The sequence below is a fragment of the Dipodomys merriami genome, unplaced genomic scaffold (assembly GCF_024711535.1).
Source record: "Dipodomys merriami isolate MVZ:Mamm:240054 unplaced genomic scaffold, mDipMer1.0.p SCAF_15, whole genome shotgun sequence".
In the NCBI taxonomy this organism is placed as follows: Eukaryota; Metazoa; Chordata; class Mammalia; order Rodentia; family Heteromyidae; genus Dipodomys; species Dipodomys merriami.
Genome location: NW_027202826.1, coordinates 33213125 through 33231222, shown reverse-complemented (window position 1 = coordinate 33231222; position 18098 = coordinate 33213125). Strand labels below are relative to the sequence as shown.

The window sequence follows — 18098 nt, the reverse complement described above, 5'->3', positions numbered from 1 at the left end:
AACCTCTTTGTATATCACCTTTATAATTTAAAAATACAAAAAAGCATTTACATTCAAATAATAAAATATACTTGCTTATTTTCAAAAAGTATTACATAATTTTGTTATTAAGGTATGTACAGAGGGGCTATCATTTCATAAGTCAAGTAATGAGTGCATACAATGTCACCCCTAAAAGTTATTTTAAAATAATGGTTTATTCCTCAAAATTATTTTACCCCCTCTCTAGGACTACTGACATAAGCCTCTGAGCTTAGCTACATCCCTCCCTCTTGCAACCACTCTTCTACTTTCTCTAGCTGTGTGTGTGTGTGTGTGTGTGTGTGTGTGTTTGTGTCCTTGAAGGCTCATATTCTCACATGGCTTTTTGCTCAAAGCTGATGCTCTATCACTTGAGCCACAGCTCCACTTCTGGTGTGTGTGTGTGTGTGTGTGTGTGTGTGTGTGTGTGTGTGTGTGTGTGTGTGTGTGTGTGTGTGTGTGTGTGTGTGTGTGTGTGTGTGTGTGTGTGTGTGTGTGTGTTTGTGTCTGTGTCTGTGTTGTCTGTGTGTGGTTCACTGCAGTTAAGAGCCTCATAGACTTTTCTGCCTGGGCTGGCTTTGAAATGTGATCCTTGGAACTCCAAGTGACTAGCATTATAATCGTGAATATCAGAGACCAGTTCAACACCCACTTTCTAGCTAGGTTATATCTGCCTACATACATATGGTTTCTGTTAAGTATCAGGATGAAAAGATTACACAAGGTTTAGGATAGTGAATTCTGGTGTTAGAGCATTCTGGTTTCAAATCCCTATTCTGTCCCTTACTGTCAGTAAAGGTTGAGAGACCTAGAATAAATTGCTATATTTCACTTTTATGAATTTAACTTTATTCTAACTTAACTTTTTATTGCTGCGTAACTTAACTTTGTTGTAAGGCATAGACTACATCCTTTTCTTCTCTTTTATATATCTGAGTGCATTTTAGATGCCAAATGCTTATCTGTTAAAAAATTAGAATAGAAATGAATAAACTGGTAAAAATGGAGATATTACAAGCAATCTCACTGGGAAAGACTCTCTCTCTCTCTCTCTCTCTTTGTGTGTGTGTGTGTGTGTGTGTGTGTGTGTGTGTGTGTGTGTGTGTGTGTGTGTATGTGTTCCATTCCTGAGGCTTGAATTTAGGATATGGGCACTGTCTCTCAGCTTTTTTGCTCAGGGCTACCTTCTACCACTATAGCCACAGCTTCACTTCCAGAGCTTTTTTGGGTAGTTAATTGAAGAAAAAGAGTCTCATAGACTTTCCTGCCTGGTCAGGCTTTGAATTGTGATCCTCAGCTCTCAGTCTCCAAAGTAGGGTGGAAGACATTCTTATTCCATCCCAGATTAAAAGAGAAGTATATACCTGTATCATCATAGCCAGTTAGTACATCATAACAAACACTTGTCCTAAGTAAACAAGACAGTACCAAATAAAAAATAATTACCTGGTCTTACTTGACAACTATTATTATTGCAATCAGATTTCCCCTGGTGCTTTGGAGAACAAATCCAATGTACTGAAGAAGTGAAAACAACTAGATGGACTGGCTTTTTTTTGTAGCACACATAAAGTCTACTATAAAGCTGTGATCAGTATCTTTGTATGCTAACTTTTTTTCTAAACATTTGTTGAACATTATACTATGGACATTAAGACATTTAAATAGATGTAGAAACATGTTCAATTTAAAACACAATAAAATACTATCTCATATCTCAAGTATTTTCTGTATCCTAATCTTAACGTTTCTACAGCTGACTTTGTAAGAAGAGATCTATCCTATTGTATACAATTAGCTCATTTTGTAGATAAGAAGGTAAAACCATCCTGAAACAGGAAACCAATATTCTTCCTGTCTAATCAACAAATCTAAACATTTATTCTTTTCATCTATTTACCCTTGCTTTTGTCCACCACAAGCTGCTGCTTAGATGTTCAGCAGAGTTTTATGACAAAGAGAAAATTTTCCTGAGTTACTTCTGTATCTCCACCCCCTGAAAGAAAGGAGGAAAAACTGTTTCATACAAAAGGCTTTTAGTTGTATGAATTAAAACTGCCACCTAAGTGTGGGCTCATGTAACCAAGAGGGATTTCACCTACATCCATTCAGTCAGTTTTGGGGGGTTTCAAGAAATTCCAAAGAGTCATCAGAAGAGGAAAAACAAAGGTAATGCTTTCTGCTACACAGGTAAAGCCTTTGAAAAGATGTGTAATATGTAAAACATTCTGACACCCCCATATTATTTTTCCAGAATTAACGGTATAAATTGGTTCTCTCGTTCAAGAGCTTCCTATTGCTCTCTCTAATCACTACTCACAGTAACCTCAATCCTGCCACAATGTACAAAACACAGCTCCTGCTTTGCATTGCACTAGGTCTCGTACTTGTCATAAACAGTGCACCTACTTCAGCCCCTATGAAGGAAGCTCGAGGACAACTGGAGCAAGTACTGCTGGACCTACAGGTGCTGTTGAAAGGAGTTAATGTAAGTACATTTTCTTTCTTACTAAAATGACTGGTTTGTTTTTTTTTGTTGCCAGAGTTCATTTTTTTAATTGTAATGTATTATGCCTTCTTAGAGTGACAAGAATCTCAAACTGTCCAGGATGCTCACATTTAAATTTTACATGCCCAAGAAGGTAAGTACAATATTCTATGGGTAATTTATGTTTTCATAAGACTCAAGGTAATCTGAATGTCTGCATGATGATTTGATTAGCTCTTCATTTGAGGAAAAATTTAGTAATTCTGCTACCTTTAAAAACTCTTTAAAAGAATCAAAATGCATTCAATGGTGGGGCTTTTATTACTATAATTTTGCCTGTATTTTTATATATATTTGTGTGCTGGTAGAGAGGGAATAAAAAGGAAAATAATATTCTCACTTTGTTGCTGGCAGTTAGAAACAATTAGGTTAACTTGGTTTATTTTAAAAAGTACATCTCAGGAGATATTTGATTATATCATTTTAGCAGGTAAAGAATTGAAATCAATATAGAGGAAAATTTAAAAATAAATTCTTTATTGTTTTAGGAATGATTCTTAAAAGATTTTAAGCAGCATAGCACAATAATATCACAGACTCTGGAGCAATATTATCAAAACTGAATCCCTTTCTGCCATGCCTTGTTTGCATGACCTTAGGCAAGTTACCTACTTTTCTTAGAACAATGTCTGGCAAATACCACTAGTAGTAGTGAAGACAATGGCTAGATGAAAGCATGAAGCAAATTTTTAGATTTATATAACTTTGTGATTTTTTTTTCTAAGTAAGTTTCATTTGGTTGTTCTGGGGTTTACAAAGTCCCATGATAAGCAACAGATCACCTAAATTCGTAGACATACATCAGGGGTATGAATTTTCCTAGAGTAAATAGACAATGAGCAAAACCTGTGTGTCAGAAAGTTTTTCCCAACGTAAATCAACACTCCCACCAACCCTGGGGAGGAGATGGGAGGTAGAAGGGAAAAAAAAAACCATTTTACTGGGGCACTTATTGTTCACACCTGCAGTCCTCTGCTGAGCTATAAGGATTGTGGTGGAAAGCCAGCCAGTTTACAACCTGTGAGATTCTTATCTACAATTAACTTCAAAACAAACAAACAAAAAGCAGGAAGTGGAGCTGTGGATCAAAAGGCAGAGTGCTAGCCTTGAGCAAAAGAGTTCAGACACGGCACCCAGGCCCTGACTGTCTCAATACTGGAATGAGGGCATGTGCATGTACACACACACACACACACACACACACACATGCACACACACACACACACACACACACACACACACACACACACACACACAAATGTGGCTTAAGTGACAGAGCATCAGTGTTGGGGTAGAAAAAGGCAGGTAGGCAGGCAGGCAAGAGTGAAAGAATCCCTAATGGAAGGAAGGAAAGCAGGAAGGAAGGCAGGAAGACAGGAAGGAAGGCAGGAGAGATTGATTTCTGTTGACATTTCTGCTTTCTTTGATTGCAAGTGCTTCTCTTAGCTCATTAGAGTCATGTAAGTTTTAACTTCATCAATAAATTGAGTTTGTCACAGTGGAATCCTCAATTTGCAGAATATTTTGAAAGGGCAGTGAATAGAAAGATGTCCTCTCTGCTCTACTTTTCTCTGAAATATTTCTTAGATAATACAAGATTATGTATGTGATTTAGAGGGTGGTGAAATTCTTTGAGATCTAAGTTTCTAGATGCCAACTCAAACTACTCAAACTGTGATAATCCATTTAACTTGTTTACTTGACCACCATTCCACATAAATGAGATTTGAGAAATAAAAAGTCAATTAAAAATGTTATTAATGCTGTAATGAAAAAGAATTAAAGTTTCACCCCAGCTTCACCTACACGTGGCCTTGGGGAAAACAGAAAATTCTGAGCTTTAGTTTCCTTATCTGTAAAATGGAGAGAACATTACTGCTTTGCTTATCTCGGAAGGACCATGTAAACTCATTTAGAAGAAAATACCACATGGCTATAGTAATGTAATAATTGCCGAAAAGTAAAAAATCTAAGATGCAGTTAACTATATCTTCCTATAGGCTATATTGAGATTACTACATGGTTGTAATAATGTAATATGTAAAAATTTTGAACTATGTCAAATGGCATAAAATCACTGTCCTGTAACATTTTGTTCTCAACTCTTAAATATTAGAATCATAGAATATGATTTCTTTATTTCCACATTCTGATTGCTCTGATTCTAATGATTTCTGTGCCTATAACTATAGGTCTGCATTTCGATATGAAAATTTGACTTTTTCATAAAGGTTCATTAAGATGTAACAACTCATCATAATTTGAGCCCTTATCTAGCCTTATATTATAAAATATATTGGTCCATCTGTACAGCAATTCTGAGAACAGGGAGAATGATTTTTAAAAAAGCATATATTGCTACTTTTAACAAATTGGAGATTAATATCTGATTCTGACCTTTAGTATAGGGTAAACTAGCTGAGAATTTTTATTATTATTGTAGGCCACAGATTTGAAGCATCTTCAGTGCCTAGAAGAAGAACTCAAACCTCTGGAGGGGGTGCTAAATTTAGCTCAAAGCAACAACTTCCACTTGAAAGATAGCAGAGATTTAATCAGCAATATCAATGTTACAGTTCTGAAACTAAAGGTAAGAAATTATTCTATTGCTCTTCTGGGAAAAGGTGCTGCATTTTAAAGTAGCATAACGTCTTTGCATTAGTGAAGTATCCATGTATTTGATTAAACAAGATTTTAAAAGTGCATTGTGACTATTAATCATTTTCAATGCTAGATGACACATTAATCCATTGTGTGGCTAAGGTAGAGGGTTATCTTCTTTTGTGACATGCCCCAATACCAACACTCTATCAATTCATACATTAACATGAAACTCAAAGTGAAACAAAGTATTAAATAAATTTCATTATATATTTTGCAATTCCTTCATATCACTTATCTGAATTGCCAATCCCAATTACCTGAAAGGCTTTCCCATCCTTGGCCAAAAGGCTAACCACAGGATATTTGTCTCAAAAGAATGCAAGCCACTAAAATGAACAAAGGACTAGGTAATTGGTTCATTTCAGGTCCACGTTAAGGGCCTTTGAGTATTTTCAGTTGCATGGGAAGCCTGAAATAAGCTTGACAGGACTCAGGTGAGAAAGAGATCCAAAGATCTTTTTTCATCCCTTCTAAGTACAAAATTCAGGAGTTAACAGGCATCATAAATAAACAGCGTAATTTTAGTTACACTAGGAGGAGGAAGTTTCTAAAGCCAACTGAAGATGTTTTCAATAAGAATCACTTTATTAGTGCCACATTTCAGTTAAAAAGTTTTTAATACACTGAGGCCAACTGTCAGACACTGGTAACTCAGCTCATCTATGTGAAAGTTTGCTCTAAAATCATTGGCCACCATCGAAAATTCATGGTACAAATGTAAGACAAAACGATGTGAAAATTAGGAGAGTGCTTCAAAAGCCATATACTTTAAAAGAAAGATTACAATAATTAAATAGCTATATGTGAAAAAGTATATAACGTTACAATTTTTTTTGTACTGGTCCTCCCGAGGCTTGAACTCAGGGCCTGGGCACTGTCCCTAAGCTTCTTTTGCTCAAGGCTAGCAATCTACCAATTGAGCCACAGAGTTCCATTTCCAGTTGTTTGGTAGTTTATTAGTGATACTTATGGTCTATCCTGCCCTAGCTAGCTTCAAACCTCAATTCTCAGGTCTCAGCTTCCTAAGTAGTTAAGAATACAAGCATGAGCCACTGGCACTTGGCTATAACTAATTATTTAATAGTAGTATTTATATTAAACAACATATTCTCACTTGACTTGTAAGGAATTACTTCAGACTTAATGTGTCTCATTGATCTTATAGACCAAAATATTTCCTTCATACGTTGTTAGCTAGATGTAGAGCTGTACTATCTTTTCAGCAGGAAAGACAAACTTCTGCAAAACAATCTACAGCACAAATATCTAATGTTTACACTTAAGAAAAGTAGGAACTGAACTGATGCTTGGGTGGAGCTATTTATGAAGACATTCTTCAGATAAATTCCCCCAAACAAAAGCTTGTCCTTTTGTACTCTGTGGTGGGTTTTATCCTGACTTGGAGAAAATATAAGATTTATTTCAGTAGAGTAATAAAAGATTCTTTTGTGTGTGTGGTGGTCCTGGGACTTGAGCTCAGGGCCTGGGCTCTGTCCCTGAGCTTTTTTGCTCAAGGATAGTACTCTGCCACGTGAACACAGCCCCACTTCTGGCTTTTTCTGAGTAGTTTATTGGAGATAAGAGTCTCACAGACTTTTCTTCCTCAGGCTGGCTTCAAATTATAATCCTTAGATCTCAGCCTCTTGAGTAGCTAGGATTATAGGCATGATCCACTAGTGCCCAGCTTAATAGAAGATTCTTAAAGTTTAAGAACAACAACAGGCTGCAATGCTTGATAAGAAATGTACTCATTATCTTGCCCATGTAATTGTAACCCCTCTGTACAGTATGTTCACAAAAAATAAAAATTAAAAAAAAGAACAACAACAAAATGGACATATCATACATAAAACCTAAATCAGTATCAACAGGGATATAAATCCGTATCCGGAGGAGAGAGGTCAAACAACTTCATTTTTACCTGCAGTATTCAGTACTTGTCTAGACCTCTAAACATTTAAACCCAACTGACAAAAACACCCCAATTATTTTGGCAGAATTGGTAAATTAATAGGGAGATTAACAAAGGAGTTATGATCATCAGCTTGAATATCATCTGGTGGTCATTTCAAGAAAATATGAATGACTAATGTTTAACAAGCTTGAAAATAAATGCATAAGCCTTTAGGGCTTCAGTTGGGAATATACATGCATAAGGTAAACTGTTCTAAATTTGAAGTACTTTTTTCTTTTATAGGGATCTGAAACATTCATATGTGACTATGAAGACAAGACAGCAACCATTGTAGAATTTCTGAACAGATGGATTATCTTTTGTCAAGGCATCATCTCAACACTTACTTGATCATTTTGTGCCTCCCATTTAAAAGTGTCCTATTTATTTAAATATTTAAAATTTATATTTATTTTGAATATATGGTTTACTACCTTTTGCAACTATTTTTCTTAGTCTTAGGTGATAAATATGGATCTTTTAAGATTCTTTTTGTAAGCCCTACGGGCTCTCAAATGGCTTATTTTAAATTATTTATCTGAAGTTATTTATTACATTGAATTGTTAATTATATCTATGTAAATTACTAAAAGTATTTAATAAAATCGGTGAATATACACGAGTTTTTTTTTAAGAACAGCAGAGAGAGAGCAGCAAAACATTTCTGAATTACTCATGTAAGAGATGGCTCTTATGCTTACAAAAATCTCTCTACCCTCTGGAAAAGTAGCTAGAATTAAGACATGGGCTTGTCAGAACTACTGAATTCTCCTTTTAAGAGGATTTTGGATCCTTAGTCTGGTCTTAGAAAAATCTAACTGGGATATATTCTTTCTCCTTAAGGTTAACCAGAAGGACAAACACATTCTTGAAACTCTTCTCTTAGATTGCACTGCTATAACAAAATATGTGTTCTGAGTAGTTTATACATATAAGTTCATTTAACTCACAGTTACTGATGTTCAAGTTCATGCTGTTATGTGTTAGGCTCTGTGACGGCCTTGTAGTAGATAGTGTCACAATGGTGTGTGCAGTGGGTGCAGAAGAGGGATTCGGTGGAGGTGCCAGGCTCAGTGACAATTCTTATGAGACACTAAATCCAGTCCCACAATATCTGACCCACTTACCCACTTTTTCTTTAAAGTCAGGTTCTTACTATATGCCTCAAGCTGGTTTAAACTCATGTTACACAGTGTGTCTCATGACCCTCCCTCCTTTCTTAGTCTTCCATGTGTTGGGTAACAGATGGTCACCACCACATCAAGCTTTTCTGATTCATTCTTTTGATACAGCATTATTTCATTCATAAGGATGAGCCTCCATAACCTAACAAATATTTCACCTTGTAATAACTACTACTGGGGATGAAACTTCTAGTACATGAACCTTTGGACGGCAAACACTTTTCATAGATCCACCTTTGGATGGCAACACTTTTCATAGATCGAGTGTTCCTCCTTTCCACTCTCAAACATCTTAATACTATGGCTTCCCTCTAAGGCTCACTTGTATGGCCAAGATCAAAAGCCTCCTCTGTGTTTGGGCTTTCCATTGGATCTTACCCATGGGACATCTATGGGACAGAATAGGTTCCCTGACTCTCTCCCTATGGAGTAGCCTGTCTCTTGACCAAAGAGCACATTCTGGGTTTTTTTTTCAAGTCAGGGTAGGTTTATTCATCGTTCTGGCTGGCACCAGGTCACGTTGGCCCTCCATGTGACTGGGAAAGGCCTGGGAAAAAGACCTGGGAAAGAGCTGGAAAAGAGAGCATCTAGACCTGGGCTAGGCCTTATCTAAGGTACAGGTGGAGAAAGGTGTGGCCACATCAAATTCAGATGTGACCTCAGCAGGTGTAGATGTGACCTCTTCCAGGTGTGCAAGTTGCCTAGGTAATGCAGGTACTGGGTGGAGACTTTGCTGCGAGGAGGGTAGAGTCTGCTCATCATCCAGGAGCGGACCTTACATTCCAGCCTTTTAATAATCATGAAATAAAGGGGTGTTGTATCTTGTCAAATGCTTTTTCTGCATCTATTGAGATAACCATGTTGTTCTTACCCTTGCTCCTGTTGATATGATGAATTATATTAATTGATTTGCGTATATTGAACCAGCTTTGCATCCCTGAAATGAATCCTGTTTGATCGTGGTGTATGATTTTTTGGATGAATTGTTGAAGTCGATTGGCCAAAATTTTGTTGAGAACTTTTGCATCAATGTTCATCAAAGAAATGGGTCTATAGTTCTCTTTGATGAGTCCCTGCCTGCTTTTGGGATGAGGGTTATGATGGCTTCATAGAATGAGTTCAGTAGTGAGCTTTCTCTTTCAATTTCATTGAAGAGTTGGAGGAGTATTGGTGGGAGCTCTGTTTGGAAGGCCTTGTAGAATTCCACTGTAAAACCATCTGGCCCTGGGCTTTTCTTGGATGGGAGGTCTCTTATTGCTGTTTCTATTTCAATGCTTGATATGGGCCTGTTAAGATGGTTTAACTCATCTTGGTTTAGTTTTGGCATGTCAATATTTGCTAGGAAAAGGTCCATTTCTGCCAAGTTCTCAAACTTATTAGCAAAAAATTTTGAGAAGTATTCCCTTATAATATTCTGAATCTTGGTTGTTTCTGTGGTGATGTTTCCATTCTCATCTCTGAGTTTATTTATTTGGGTGTGTTCTCTTCTTTTTCTGATAAGATTTGCTAAGGGTCTGTCAATTTTGTTAATTTTTTTGAAGAACCAACTTCAAAAAAAAAAAAAAACAACTGCCCAATAAATAAGTGGGCTAAAGACTTAAAGAGAAACTTCTCTGAAGAGGAAAGGATGGCCAATAGACACATGAAGAAATGCTCAACTTCTCTAGTCATAAAAGAAATGCAAAACAAAACAATATTGAGATACCACCTCACCCCAGTTAGAATGGCTAAAATCAAGAACTCTAAAAACAACAGATGCTGGAGGGGATGTGGACAGAAGGGAACCTTACTTTATTGTTGGTGGGAGTGTAAACTTGTTCAACCACTTTGGAAAGTAGTATGGAGGTTCCTCAAAAGACTCCACATAGAGCTCCGCTATGCCCCAACAATCCCACTTTTAAGCATTTACCAAATGTTTACAAACAAGACCACACTAAAGCTACCAGTATGACTATGTTTATTTCAGCTCTATGTCTATAGCTAAGATATGGAACCAACCCAGATGCCCCTCAGTAGACGAATGGATCAAGAAAATGTGGTATATATACAAAATGGAATTCTATGCCTCCATCAGAAAGAATGACATTGCCCCATATGTTAGGAAATGGAAAGACTTGGAAAAAATTATATTAAGTGAAGTAAGCCAGGACCAAAGAAACATAGGTCCCATGGTTTCCCTTATTTGCAATAACTAGTATATGTCTGAGTCAAGCAGAAAAGGTCAGGTAAGTTGATGTTAGGGAAATGAACCCTAAGATATGTATTCAAATGTTTTTTTATCTTTCATGCAATTGATTCTAACACATTTATAAGATTATTTCTTTGTTGCTTTGTATGTCCTTCTTCCATGGTATAACCCCTGCTTTCACTGTATTTGATGTTGATATAATTTGTGGAGGGGAAGGGAAAAAACAAATCGTTTAAATTGGGATACAGGTGGATCCATTGCAACAATGAGACATACAAGTTATGTCAAAAACGAACTTTACAACTTTGGTGGGGGAGGAGGATTGCGTGGGGGAGCAGGTGGGGAGGGTGGGATGGGAAGGGGAAACAGAGGAGGAGGCTACAATGCTTGATAAGAAATGAAATCATTGGGGCTGGGAAGGTGGCTCAGTGGTAGAGCGTTTGCCTTGCATGCTCGAGGCCCTGGGTTCGATTCCTCAGCACCACATAAGCAAAAAGAAAAAAGCCGGAAGTGGCGCTGTGGCTCAAGTGGTAGAGCACTAGCCTTGAGCTGAAGAGCTGAGGGACAGCGCCCAGGCCCAGAGTTCAGGCCCCACGACCGGACCCCCCCCCCACAAAAAAAGAAATGAACTCATTATCTTGCCCATGTAATTGTAACTCCTCTGTACAATATTTACACACACACACACACACACACACACACACACACACACACAATAATCATGAAATAGGGCCTGGATTCTCTTTGGCTACTTCGTGCTGACAAGGGGCATCGACAATAGGGGTAAAAGGCTGGAATTTGGTCCCCTCCCATAGAAGGCAGTGAGCAGCAGCAGTCCCTTGGTGGTGTGAGTCTTTAGATGAAGTCTGGAGAAAGTCTCATGAGGAACTGAGGGGCTGGAAAAAAATACTAGAGAGGCAAGAGGAAGGACTTGGGGCTGAAAAATGTTGGTAGAAATGTCCCTATCTGTTGACAAGGTAGAGGAGAAGTCAGCTAACAAAGGCAAGAATGTAAATTCCTGTCCAGTTAAAGGTAGACAGGTATGGACATTAGATGGGGAGGCTTCTTACTTCTATTGACCTCCCGGCTCTGGTTAATTTTGAAAGAGCAGACACAAAGTGGCTGATGTGACATCATCTCTTACTCCTCTCCCTGGTCCCTTGTTCCCCAGACTGGCTGAGTCTAGGTGGTCGTTGCTGGGATGGCTTGTCCCAGTTGGTATTCATGGAGGTTTTAATCCAAGGCCTGAGCACTGTCCCTGAGCACTTCTGCTCAAGGCTAGCACTGAACCACTTTGAGTTATAGTACCACTTGCAGTGTTTGCTGGTTAGAGTCTTGAGCCATGCTTCCAGCCTGACTCTTTGCAGGTGAGTTGGGAGATGGAGTCTTAGGAATTTTTCAGCCCGGGCTGGCTTTGAACTGCAATCTTTGCCATGAAAACCCTTTATTACTTCCAATTAATAAAGCAACAAGGAGATCAAATAGAATAGAGCTTACCTGGTCCTTATCAAGAATTGACCAAGAAATATTCTGCAATGACAAAACTCGTTAGATGTGAGAATCTTAGCACAGATATGCCCAGTATTTTAGAATCACGTAGTCAGTACTAGAATACACAACACAAAACAAAAAAGGCAAAACTCAAAACCTAAAATTTTTGACAACAATGTGTAGACATCTTTGCTAACGAAGCACATCAGTTGGTTGAGCATCAGTTACCAGGGCCTGTGAAAAGAGCAACTTGTTAGCAAGGCACCTTAGAACAGATGGATGGAGGAGTAAACTTAGTGGAAGGTTAAGAGTCAGATGAGACCCAATCCTTAACCCACCATGTGGCGCCAAGATGGCGAACTCAAGATGGCGAATTTCTGAAAAAATGCAAAGAAAACCTAAACAAATGGCAACTCTGACAATTTTCAAACCTAGAATGGCTAGCCTTTGAGAGGAAACCTAGAGGGGGGGTCGCATCACACTCTTCAGTGCATAATCCAAAATGTTGTAGAAAAGAGAAAGGAAGAGATAGGGAAAGTTGGACATGATTGGCAGAGAGAGAGCAAAGAGAGCCTGAAAGTAAACAGACTTCTGACCATTTACCATTGCAGTAGCAAAAACTGTCGACATCTGAGAATGGCATAAAAATGAGGCACTCTGGCTTTCCAGGGAGAGCAGGAGGCATTTCAAAGGGGTTTTACCACTAGGGCGTGATTCACAGCACCCCATTAAATGTGTAGAAGAGTCAGTCTGGTGAGTGAAGGAGAGCTGACCATGCAGAAGTGGTGTCCCGGGGCTGGGAAGGTGGCTTAGTGGTAGAGTGCTTGCCTTGCATGCATGAGGCCCTGGGTTCGATTCCTCAGTACCACATAAGCAAAAATAAAGTCGGAAGTGGCGCTGTGGCTCAAGTGGTAGAGTGCTAGCCTTGAGCTGAAGAGCTGAGGGACAGAGCCCAGGCCCAGAGTTCAGGCCCCACAACCAGACCCAAAAACAAAACAAAAAAAAAGCTCAGGGACAGACCCTGAGTTCAAACCCCAGGACCAACAAAATTCCCAAAAGCAAATTTAAAAAAAAAAGAAAAAAAAGAAAAAAGAAATGGTGTCCCCACTTCCCACAGAGCCCTTTAGAGAGAAATGGCCAAGCCCCCAAAACCAAGCATCATCGGTTTCAGAGGTGACCAGCCTTTCGGCTAAAGGCCGCAGGAGCTCTCTGGCATGGTGCCACGACTGGACAGAGACTGAGCAACAGAGAACTGTAGAGAGTAGTTTCACTCACCAGAGTAGAGAAGTGCTGTGGATTTGGATGTGAAGGGCACCAATGATATTGGTGAAAAGTCTCACGTGGTGTCTCAAGGCAGTTCGGTTTACAGAAAAGGGGTGGTTAGGAAATTCTAACATTTCCAACTCAAAAACCCCATCTGAGTCATGGCACTATTTATGTTAGGTTTTTAAAAAGAGGTAGTCAAGAAAGAGCCACACCACACACATGGTATTCAGGTAAGGGTTAGGTTTATTCATCGTTCTGGCTGGCACCAGGCCATGCTGGCCCTCCACATGACTGGGAAAGGCCTGGGAGACCTGGGAAAGAGCTGGGAAAAAGCACACTCTGGGTTTTGATAAATCTGTTTAATCTTGTCCTTTCAAGCTTAGTGCAAGCTCATGCTTGCATGGATACCAGTTCTGTGAGATATATATTTTTTTGTCTTTTCTTTTTTGGTGCTGGGGTTTGAACCCAGGGCGTTGCACTTGCTAGGCAAGCGCTGTGCCACTGAGCTACATCCCAGCCCTTCTGTGAGATAATTTTTATGCCATCATTTGCAGATTTCTTGTACCAGAGCCAAAGTTTTGTAAACTGTTCTCCTTTATTAAATCTTCCTTCTACCTCAGCATGTTTTCTGCTGATACTAAGATTCATTATTTGTGCTAGAAATAACCCCAGTAAATAGATCCTTAAAACAGAATTCTAGATCTGGGCTTTTCAGATATTGAAAAGAATACAGTGATATAGAACATGAAAAATGGATGGGAACTCTATGTAGAGTAGCATCCTAAGTGAGTACCAATGGTAGCAATGTATGAAATGCAGCTGGAAGGAAAAGTATTGTAAGGTCAAATGGATTGTAATATTGAACTGTAACAGCAACAACAGTTACAAGAATTGTGATTATCTAGATTCTTCTGAGACTCCAGATAGAGAACAAAGGGAAAAAATAAGTTTTAAGCATAACAATTAAAAAAACATACCTTGAAACAAAGGATTCTGGCAGTTTTGAAGGATTCTTTAATTTCAGAGTCACAGAGCAGATATGGCAGAGAAAAAAGCTGAAACCTGATGACAGATCTATAAAAGTTTAGTATGGAGTAAATATTTGTGCCTTTCAGATCTCTTATGCTGAAGACTGGGAAAGAACAGATTTCTGAGATATGATATATATATAGTACTAATATACATATTAAATATACATTTAAAACATCTAGAATGGATAATTAGGAATGCACAAGGATGTAAAGGCACATGTGGGTATTATATATGCTCATAGTTTTGTGCTAACAATTTCATGGGTGTGCACATATAAGCTAACACAAGGGAATACTTTCAGCCTATGCAATGTGTTGTACAGCAATTGTATCTCAGTAAATCTATTAAAACAATGATTCCATTTGCAAAGATTTCAGAGGTATTTGGATTCTCAGATGAAAGCAAGGATTTATGGAAAGGGAATATTTAGAGAAAATTTTGAGGAAACAAGACTAAATTTCACAAAAGTTCCCTGGAAAGATGGGAGGTGACACGCTGAAAGGAGTGGGTCACCACCAGTGTACACAGAGCAAAATGGGACAAGAGTCTGCCTGGAGATGATGCAAAAAGCCTTGGACTTGCAACAGAAACAAGATAACAAGGTTGTTTTATGGTGAACTGACCAAACCTGATGGGCTCGGATTGAGTCACTTGTCTGCTTCTCTGGGTCAAATATCCCAGAACAGCCTGTCCATCTGCTTCTTGGAGATGCAGGATGATGAGAGGGGTTGCCAGGATGATTTCCAGAGGATTCCAGCTGGTGAGCCACATCTGGCTTACTACTTCCCAGCTCTTCCTGAGCTTTGTGGATGCTTAGGGGAATCAGGATAAAAAAGATCTCCTGACTCTTGTCCTGGTGTCTCTGTAGATAAAGACACTTTAAAGAGGGCTGCCATGGGTGCTGAGCAGGGTTCGTTTGCAGATCTGGGATAACTGATCTGCTGGGAAAGGTGGCACTGCCAGGCTGCTCCACAGGGCCCCATGTGGAGAGTATCAAGGAGGTCTTGTGTAACCCAAGCCTGTGTTGAGTAGGGCACCATGTCAGCTGTTTCTTTCTCTAGGGCTCAAGGCCTATGGGGAACTGCAAGTTCTTCCACCAGCAACCAGCACCAGCAAATGTTTCAGGTTGTTCAAAATGTGCGAGGAGATACTAGAGGTTGCTTATTATCTATTTCTGCCAAGCAAGTCCCATCTTGGTTCAGGCTTACTCTGGAGACAGAATAGTGAATGCTAGTGCTTAATTCTGTTGTTTATATAGCTACTGTGTTTCTCTGTGCTTTGCCACATCTCTGCCACGTTGCATACTAGTGGTCTTGCCTCAAATGCTCCAGTCTTTGTTTTGGTCTTTGGCTGTGGACATGCCATGCACCTCTAGTTATCCATCTTGCTGATGTCATTTCTAGATGTTATTTTATTTTTGGTATCTGGAGACCCCCACAATAAGTGAAAATTCATGAAGTATCAGCAATATAATAGTTGTCTCTTGTTATATTGTGGTTTATCTATTGCTACTTCAATGATTTTCACCAAGTGTGGGGTGTCTGGAGCATAACTCCCATGATAGGTGAAGGATCACTATGTTTTGTTTTTCTTTAAAAAAAAACCCTGTGATACAGTGAAGCTACAATAAAATTAACAACGATATAGCAAGGGACAATTATATAATCAAACAGAAGTTACTTTAAGTTGCCTTAAAATAACTTTAAAATGGAACTAGGAAATGTGAGGGGATGTTGGGGTTTGGAGAGATGGAAATATCAGAAGTAACTATAAAGAAAATACTGAAGACTGTTCACAAAAGCCTCCAATTAACCAAGGACAGGTCAATTGAGTACTAACTGTAATGGACTGAAACACAAGTACATTTAAATTCCTAATAACTAGAGTCCATAATAACCAGATGACAGAAAACCAACTATTTCAAAAAGGCAAGGCAAACAATCCAGCTTTTTCCCTACCAACTATACTCTAGGTAATCAAATAGTAAGGACACATTTCTTTACATTTCAGCAGATGAGAATCTGAGTATCATCTTCAGTCCCTAATGATATAATGAAGCAAAGGTAATCAATGATTGTAAATGTCACAAAATGACAACCCACCGTGTCTTCCCTTGAAAGTATAATAATACTGTACATGACATATTCTTGCTAAAACTTTAATACTGACTTTGAAAGCCTTTATATTTAACATGTGTCAGGAAAAAGAACATCTTACTAAAATGACACCATGTAACAAAACTAAGTTTGCAGGAAACTCAACATGTGGTTACTTGGGGATACCTTTTATTACAAAATTAAAGAAAATGCTGCTGAATGGAATTTTAAGATATGAAATTTATCTATATAAATTCCTCTAAGGTTCCCTTTTGCCCAACAAACTGGTGGATTTAACTCTTAATTTTTCCATCACTGTTCCACATGCCGATCTCCAACTGCAATCTCCTTTAATTTTTGCTTCATTATTTCCAAATGGAATGTAGTCTTCTTTCCCATTTCAGCCTAGAAAATTTAACCCAACCTTCAGTCCTTGCTTCAGATAACAAAATTTTAGAGGCAAAAGATGATTCAACTTTTTAAAATAATTTTAAAAGTGAAAGTTAGAAGTCTGGATTTGGAAGTTTTTCTTAAGTAAATCATCTTTTAGAAACCTCAATGTATAATTCATGAAAGAAGCAAAAAGTTCAGTAACTTTTGATGAAGTGCAGCCAGGTGTCTTTCCAGAAAGTATCCCTGACTAATATATACTTTATCTTTGAAAGATAAAAGACCTGAGCTTAGTTTACGATATTCACAGTCAGAAAGGCCAATGTTTGGTTCCATATCCATCTCCTGACATAGGAGGCTCTTACACTGCTTTCTCCTTGCCCATCTCCTTTATCCCTTTCAAAGTCCTTCTTAATATTCCTGCTTAGGTGTGTTTCCTTGATCTATACCAAAACACCAAATATAACTGAAGTGTCCCTACTACCTAGACAGACTCGCTAACTACATGTTCAAGAATAGTATTTACAACATTGTGTCTACAAAGTAACTGGTATATTTATCTTCTCAAAGTATACCTTTCTTGAGGAAAGAAATTGTCTTTTATTGCTTTTCCTTGCAGGGCCTTTTCCTAATTAGATAGACTTGCAGAAACAAATGTGGTCATGTACACTAAGTATAATGTAAGATAATGGCAAAATATCCATTAATGAGAAGGACCAAGAAAAGGTGAAAGCTTTGCTTTTTCAAAGGCAATTTTACTATCAAGGATAAGTAAAACAACAGAAATATAGACTGAAAAATTGTGATAAAAGGAAACTGCCTGGAGTAAAATGATTTTTAAAAATAGGTAACAAGGAAATTTTAGTTGGAGCACAAAACAATAGATATCATGTAATTGACTGAAATGGAATTTAATATATTTATCAATCCATATGAAACTGCCTGTATTTGTCCTTTACAATCTATATAAAAAAGCAACTTTTCAAAGGAGGAGGTAACAATGCTCATTAGGAAATGTACTCATTACCTTACTCATATAACTGTAACCCCTCTGTACAGTATCTTTACAATAAAAATATATACTAAAAAAAAGCAACCTCACAGTTCATGCTGATAATAGTAAGTAGAATCCAGACCACAGAATGAAATCAGTATGTCTTTCCAGAATGGATTCACTGTTCATCGACTAAATCCTATCATACTTTAAAAATAGAGTACAAAAGCACCTACATCAATGTCATCTGAGATTACTATAGTTCAGATA

General features: G+C 38.1%; 1 protein-coding gene across 1 annotated transcript; it reads left to right on the top strand.

Moving 5' to 3' along the window:
- Positions 1-2362: 2362 nt before the first annotated feature.
- Positions 2363-7538, top strand: Il2 (interleukin 2). Its single transcript, XM_070022056.1, has 4 exons — positions 2363-2509; positions 2604-2663; positions 5013-5159; positions 7431-7538. Exons 1-4 carry the CDS (start codon positions 2363-2365, stop codon positions 7536-7538), a joined length of 462 nt encoding a protein of 153 aa, XP_069878157.1.
- Positions 7539-18098: the final 10560 nt, after the last annotated feature.